The sequence below is a fragment of the Sapajus apella genome, unplaced genomic scaffold (genome assembly GCF_009761245.1).
Source record: "Sapajus apella isolate SASKATOON/1434 unplaced genomic scaffold, GSC_monkey_1.0 scaffold23, whole genome shotgun sequence".
NCBI classification, from domain to species: domain Eukaryota; kingdom Metazoa; phylum Chordata; class Mammalia; order Primates; family Cebidae; genus Sapajus; species Sapajus apella.
In genome coordinates this window covers 153,079-160,745 of record NW_022436963.1, presented here as the reverse complement: position 1 = coordinate 160,745, position 7,667 = coordinate 153,079, and the positions used below count along the sequence as shown (strand labels likewise).

The following is a 7,667-nucleotide window of genomic DNA, read 5'->3' as shown; positions in this document are numbered from 1 at the left end:
TCATGTGTCAATCCATTTTGCAGCAATAAATAAAAAGCTGAGACCTTGTAAAGATTGTGTATGCCTGGGCAACACAGCAAGACCCCATCTCTAAAATAAATTTTAAAATTAGCCAGGTGTGGTGGCATACCCCTGTAGCTCCAGCTACTCTGGAGGCTGAGGCAGGAGATCGCTTGAGCCCAGCATTTTGGGCTGCAGTGAGGTATGATCCCACTGCTGCACTACAGCCTGGGTGGCAGAGTGAGACCTTGTCTCAAAAAAAAAAAAAAAGAGATCTGAAAACTGTATAGTCAGTGGTCAGTCATAGGTGAGGGATTCCCATTCTGGAGGACATGGATATGATAGAGGCAGAGATGCAGAACCCTCCCCAGAATGGGTGGTTTGGGGAATTCTCTTCCAGGAAAGAAAATTGAACATGAACCCTAACACTGCTCAAAGTCCAGCCACAGTGCTCCTCCCCTCCCCACCAGCAACTCCTGACGTGCATACAAGAAAACAGCTGCTTTTAAAAGCGCTCATTTTGAAATGCAAAAATTACCCAGGTGTGGTGGTTCGCGACTGTAATCCCAGCTACTCAGGAGGCAGAGGCACGAAAATTGCTTGAACTGGGAGGAAGCTGCAGTGAGCTGAGATTGTGCCACTGCACTCCAACCTGGGTGACAGAGCAAGACTCAGTCTCAAGAAAAAAAAAAAAAGGCTTAGTTTGATAATCAGGGAAAATTGTGGCAGTTAGAAATCATGAATATGGCACAATGACAGCATGGATTTGCATATCATGAGAAGATGAGGAGAAATACAGAAAAGTAGTGCTTAAAAAATATTCCTAATGGCTAAGAGTATATAGCCTTCTACTTCATAGGAGCAGAGTTAGCCAAACACTGAAAATTATCCCAAGGAAAGAGAAACTTTGAAAGGAGAGTAAGAGACCTCAGGGCTGTTCCTCCTTTCATGTCTTCTCCTGTTGTGTGTCCCTGGCCGCCCTCCTGCAGCCAGGTTCGGGTGCTGGGCTGACTCTGTGTTTTCTCTCTTGAAGGCAGTGTGCCCTGGCAGCCCTCCGTGATGTCCGGCGGTTCCTTAGTGAGGAGGGGGGACATGTGGCGGTGAGTGTGACACCCAGGTGACAGCTGGGAGTGACATATGGGAGCCCACCCACATCTGTGCCTTTGCTCATCTGGAGGGGAAGGCAGGGTGTGTATGCCCCAGATGCCATGGGTGCCAGCCCTTGGGAGGAAGTCTACAGCAGCTATGCAGGAGGAAGCCAGAGGCTGGATGTGGGCCAGGACTTTCCCTCTGGGAAGGTGGTGGCTGCATTTGACCCTGCAGGACTTCCCTCTGAATACTTGTATTGTTAACCACCCCAGAAGTTACAGGTATCAGGTAGCCTAAGTCTTTAGTAAATGTGATTTCTCCTGGTGTGGGTGGGGAAAGTCCTGCTCAGCATTACTGGTAATTGCAGGAACCCACTGAATCCTGGGTTAAAGGGATTCCACCTGTGTGTGGCCCCCCCACAGTCGGATGGAAGGGCAGAACAGGGCTGAGCTGGGGTGTCCTTTTTCTTCTTGGAGTCATGCCCTCTGGAGTTCTCTGTCCCCAGCTCTGATCTGTGCCTGTAGCACAGGCATCGCCCTTCTCTCTCCTGGGTTGAATATTCTACCTGTGGATCCCACATCATCCTCTCCTTGATGTGCTGATTTGTTTCATTGAAGCACATCCTCCAGTAACTTCCTGAGAAAGGTGCTTCTGGAGGTAAATTGTGTGAGATCTTGCATATCTAAAATGTCTTTTTTTTTGAGACGGAGTTTTACTCTGTCCCCCGGGCTGGAGTGCAGTGGGCTGGAGCGCAGTGGCATGATCTCAGCTCACTGCAACCTCCTCTTCCCAAGTTCTAGCGATTCTCCTGCCTCAGCCTCCTGAGCAGCTGGGATTACAGGCACCTGCCACCACGTGTGGCTGATCTTTGTATTTTTAAGAGAGATGGGGTTTCACCATGTTGATCAGGCTGGTCTTGAACTCCTGACCTGAGATGATCCACCCACCTCAGCCTCCCAAAGTGCTGGGATTACAGGCATGAACCACCATGTCCAGCTGAAATGTCTTTTTTTTAATCCTCACATTTGATGGTTGGGTATAGAATTCTAGGTGGAAAGTGCTTTTCCCTTAGGACTTTTCCACTGTAATATCTTACAGCTTCTAGTGTGGCTGTGGAGAAGTCTCATGTCATTCTGATTCACTGATCTTCCTAAAAGATTCATCTCTTTGAGGGAGCTGGGAGTTTCTCATGCCCCTTCCTCTTGGGAGGCCTTTAGGGTCTTCAAGGTGATGTGCTTTGTGGTGGGTCTTCTCTCTTCTACCATACATGGTCCTAGGGGGGCCATTTTCATTATAACACTTGTTCTCCAAGTCAGGGAAATTGTCATGTAGTATTTTTTTTTCTTTTTTTTACATTTTTTTTACTTTTTTTTCTGAAGGTCTTAGACTAACACGTCGTGTAGTATTTCTTTGATAAATCACCTCTGCCCCTTTCTGGCAACTTACTCCATCCCTGCTCCCATTTTCTGAGCTGCTTTTCCTAGAACTCCTGGTGGCTGCATGCTAGCTTGATTATAATTTTATCTTTTTTCCCCTTATTTTCTCTCTTTGTCTTTTTTGTTTTGAGAGAGACTTCTTCAACATTATCTTACAAGTATATGGGTGTTGTTGTTTTCCTTGAGATGTGGTCTTGCTCTGTTGTCCAGGCTGGAGTGTAGTGGCTTAAATAGCTCACTGCAGCCTGTCTCTTGGGCGCAAGTGATCCTCCCACCTCAGCCTCCTGAGTAGCTGGGACTATAGGCACATGCCACTATGCCTGGCTAATTATTGTATTTTTCATAGAGACAGGGTTTCACCATGTTGCCCAGGCTGGTCTCAAGCAATTTGCCTGCCCCAGCCTCCAAAAGTGCTGGGATTACAGGCGTGAGTTGCCATGTCCAGCCCAAGTTCCTTTTTTTGGTTTGTTTGATTTCATTTCCGTTTTTCTTGTTAGAGGTTTTGCTGGAGTGTCCAGTGAGCCCTGGTTGGATGCCCTTTTTAAAAAAGTGATGCTGGGCTGACATGATGGCTCATGCCTATAATCCCAGCACTTTGGGAGGCCAAGGCAGAAGGATTGCTTGAGCCCAAGAGTTTGAGACCTTCCTGGGCAACATAGCAAGACTCTGTCTCTACAGAATCTTTAAAAAATTAGCCAGGTGTGGTGGTACATGCCTGTAATCCCAGCTACTTGGGAGGCTGAGGTGAAAGAATCATGTAGCCCAGGAAGTTGAGGCTGCAGTGAGCTGTGATTGCCCACTACACTCCAGCCTGGGCAACAGAGCAAGACCCTGTTTCCAAAAAAAAATTTTTTTAATAAAGACAAAAAATGATGCTGTAAGCCAGGTGTGGTGGTGCACACCTTAGTCCCAGGTACTCAGGAGGCTAAGTTTAGGGGATCTCTTGAGCCCAGGAGCTCAAGGCTGCATATGATCTTGCCTGTGAATAGTCACTGCATGCCAGCCCAGGCAACACAACGAGACTCCATGTCTGAAAATAAAATAAAACCTTAAAAAATAAAAAAGCGATGCTGTTAAAAAACTGCTTAGATGTGCTGGCTAGTGGCCGTGTCAGAGGATGCTTGTGCAGACCCCAGGTACTTCGCAAAGAGCTCCAGATGGGTCGTGCCAGCCGGATGGGGTTGAGAAGGGGGCCTGGGCCTCCAGCTCTTCTTTGTCAGCTAGCCAGTCCTCCCATTTCCTCTCCAGCTTTGTCCCTTTTCTTAGTGGTGTCGGTGCACACTCCTGAGTGCTCTGGTTGGCGAGCACCTATGCTCGGTTTCCTACGTGACTCTGAGTTTGTCACCACGGGTCTATCTGACAGAATTGTATTGGCATCTCCATCTCCCGTCCTCTCTTCTCTTTTTCTCTTTATCCTTCTGTTCCCATTTTACTGGGGAGTCAGGATGGAGTAGAAATAAACATAGGTTCAGTTCACCAGCTTTAACTGGTTTCACTAGAATTCCTGTTGGTCAAACACAAACTGAGTGCCCATTGTGTGCAGAGCAGCACTGAGTAGGTTCTTCTGTGCCAAGGGTCTGCTCCTCCGCTGGGAGCACAGGCATCCTCTCCTTCCAGCTTCCTTGGGACATCTTCTCTAAGGAAGGGGAGGGCCAGCCCAGCCCTTGCAAGTCTGAAGGAGACTGGCCACGCAGGTGGCCCTGGCAGCAGCTAGTCCTCCTGAGAAATCCAGTCCCCAGAGAGCCTGTGCTGCAGCCCTCAGGTGCCTCCTACCTTCCCCAGGGCAAGAGGCCGAGTTAACCCTAGTTTGGTCCTAGGTTTTTGATGCCACAAACACCACCCGAGAACGGAGAGCGACCATCTTTAATTTTGGAGAACAGAATGGCTACAAGGTGAGGCCTCCTTGGCTCCTCTTCTTGGCAGAACTGTGGCATACCCCCTGCCCTCCAGGGCTCCTCTCATCACCTGCTCATGCATGAGGGGCATGGGGCTGGCATGGCTCCGGGGTGTAATTTGGGATGAGAGGGGCTGTCTCCAGCTGGGGTTTGCTTTCTGGGGAAGGGGCCTTGGCGGGACAGTCTAGGACAGGGCAGCACCTGCTGTAGCTCTGGACTCCTTGACCCCGCCTCCAACCCCAGAAGCAGCGTTCAGGGCTGCTGGTCAGCATGGGCCTTGGGGAGTGGAGAGCTCTGAGGAGCAAGGCAGGAGGCCCTGAATGTGTCCGTATTCTTCTCTCCTGCCACCCTGGCTCTTCTGGTCCTGCCGAAGACCTTTTTTGTTGAGTCCATCTGTGTGGATCCTGAGGTCATAGCTGCGAACATCGTGGTGAGTGGTGCATCTGACCTTGTCAGAACGTGGTATGTGACAAGGACATCCCTTTTCGGGTTTTGGCTAACCTTAATTTGATCTTGAACCTTATGGAGGTAGGGAGGCAGTGTAACCTCAAATGTTGGGTCAGGTGAGCCTTACCTCTGTGGACCACCGTGTGGAAGGCTGGATGGCAGGTGGGCAACCCTCCTCCCCTCGTAAGCACCTGGACAGTAGGAAAGCAGCTTCAGCAGGGGTAGGAGGGTGGGTGGGGGCATGTTTTATATTTCAGAGAAAGAAAAACTAATTCTTCCCTTCCCTTCCCCCAGTTTATCTCAGAAATGGCTATCTGGGTCTGGGGAAATGAGAGTTCAGGGTGGAGAAAGGCTCCCAGGCCTTCCCCTATACCACAAGGATGAGAGACTTCAATCCCAGGACCCTCAGTGATACCCTCTCGGCCCTGGTGGGAGAACTCGGAACAGGGAGCTGTTGGACTCGTCCTCATGGGACTAGCCCCCCAGCTTAGCTTCCAGCCTCAGGTCTCCGCCCTGGTCTTGGGCCCAACCTCCTCAGCCCCTGCCCAGCAGCCTCCTTGCTCTCTGGCCCCCGATCCTGATATGTCCTTGCTCTGTGCCTGGCTCCGGCAGCAAGTGAAACTGGGCAGCCCTGACTATGTCAACCGTGACAGTGACGAGGCCACAGACGACTTCATGAGGCGCATTGAGTGCTACCAGAACTCCTACGAGTCGCTGGATGAGGACCTGGATAGGTGAGTGAGGGCAGCACCGTGCCCTACAGCTGTGATGGCGGGAGACAGGGGTCGCACTTGGCTGCCTCTTGGGGCTCCCCATGGTGGTGGCTGGGGGACCAAAAATCAGAGATGGTTTGACCTTTTTGTTTATTTCCTTGGGGCAAAAATTTTTGGTGAGAGGTGACTTGTACAACACCTGTTACCTCATCCGAAAAGTCAGGATTTTATACCATTTCATCATGAAATCAAGCCAAATGTCTTTTTTTTTTGAGATGGAGTTTCGTTCTTGTTGCCCAGGCTGGAGTGCAATGGTGTGATCTCAGCTTACCACAACCTTCCACCTTCCCAGTTCAAGCAGTTCTCCTGCCTCAGCCTCCCGAGTAGCTGGGATTACAGGTGCCTGCCACCACGCCCTGCTAATTTTTGTATTTTTGGTAGAGATGGTGTTTCACCATATTGGCCAGGCGGGTCTCGAACTCCTGATCTCAAATGATCCTCCCACCTTGGCCTCCCAAAGTGCTGGGATTATAGATGTGGGTTACTCTGCTGGCCCAAGCTGAATTTCTATGCAGGGGGTCTTAGCGCAGGGGTTGGCAAATATTTTCTGTCAAAGATTAGAGAGTAAATATTTTATGTAGACCTTAGAGGATGTGCAGTCTCTGTTGCAGGCACTCAGCTCTGCTGTCACTGTACAAATGCAACATAGATAATATGTAAATCAATGGGCAGAGCTGTGTTCCAGTAAAACTTGATAAAAATAGCCCAGGGCTGAATTTGACTGGCTGGCCATAGTTCACCAAATTCCCTCTTACAGAACACATGGGGCAATGGTTGAGTAAATAGTAATTTAGCCCTTGGTAAAGTATTACTGTCGTCATCATAACTCAACGTTATGGGGAGACATGGGAAAATATAACACTGCATTAAGTGAAAAGGCTGGACTACAAACTTGTGCTTGGGTTCTGTCATTCTATAAGAATGTGTGATACAGGCCAGGCAGAGTGGCTCATGCCTGTAATCCCAGCACTTTGGGTAGCTAAGGCGGGAGGATTGCTTGAACCCAGGATTTTGAGACCAGTCTTGGCAGCATGATGAAACCCTGTCTCTATAAAAAATACAAAAATTAGCCAGGCGTGGTGGCACATGCCTGTACTCCCAGCTACTTGGGAGGCTGGGGTGGGAGAATCACCTAAGCCCAGGTGGATCAAGGCTGCAGAGGTTGCAGTGAGTTGTGATTACAGCACTGCATCCCAGCCTAGTCCCAAAAAAAACAAAAAATATGTAATGCACATGAACCAAGAAACGCAAGCAACTGTGAGATGAATGCTTTTGGGGTGTGCACAGAACAGTGTCCTCAGCTGAGTTCTGGAGCCAGTGCAGGCCGGGCCTGAGCTGAATGGCATCTGCCGCCTGGGCCTCTCTGGCTTTCATGGTTCCCCCAGGACAGCATTTCTCCTCGTGGCTTCTGTGACATTATCCGTTTGTCTGGAGCGGCTCCTGTTGTATTTGTCAGTAAGCATTGTTCTTGCTTTCATTGGTGGTGTCATCATGACACCCTCAAACCAAGGTCCCAAGGTCCAGACAGTAAGAGGTCAGTTGAGAATATCCAGAGGCTCTCAGCCCGAACCAGAGCCCACCCTGCACCCCCACACCTGGAGACAGATCAGTGCACTCTCCCAGCTGTAGTGCCGCACGGGTCCAGAGCAGGGCAAGTGGCTGAGCTGGGTTTTCCAGCTGCTGCCATCAGCACCCTCCTCCTGTCCTCCTGTGCTTCCTGTCTCGTCCACCAGCTACCTAGGGTGGGGTATGGCAGCCGCTAGGCACACATGGACTGGGTTCTAGTGGGAGGAGGTCACTGGGGAAGGAAAGTCCAGGTCCTTGGACGGCTGACCAGGAAGAGTGGGGGCGTGGAGCGTTTGCCGGCTACTCCCAGGTCAACAACCCTGGGGAAAACCGTCTCTTGGTTCAAGTTACAGACAGTGCATTGAGAGCTCGGAGTTAGGCAACGAGGGGGCCCCAGGGGCACATGAGCAGCAGTGAAAGTCATGATGTGGTATGGCGGACCCCACACTTTGGATGTCACC

The 7,667-nt window shown here is 50.3% G+C and overlaps 1 protein-coding gene across 4 annotated transcripts in view; it reads left to right on the top strand.

Annotated features, from left to right (window-relative positions):
- PFKFB4 (6-phosphofructo-2-kinase/fructose-2,6-biphosphatase 4) overlaps positions 1-7,667 on the top strand; it is a 49,430-nt gene that overhangs the window by 17,905 nt on the left and 23,858 nt on the right. For all 4 annotated transcript variants that reach the window (XM_032289722.1, XM_032289724.1, XM_032289723.1 and 1 more), the window contains exons 4-7: positions 1,034-1,100; positions 4,343-4,417; positions 4,794-4,850; positions 5,480-5,601. In XM_032289722.1, coding sequence (XP_032145613.1) covers positions 1,034-1,100; positions 4,343-4,417; positions 4,794-4,850; positions 5,480-5,601 — 321 coding nt within the window. The remainder of the gene's footprint in view (positions 1-1,033; positions 1,101-4,342; positions 4,418-4,793; positions 4,851-5,479; positions 5,602-7,667) is intronic.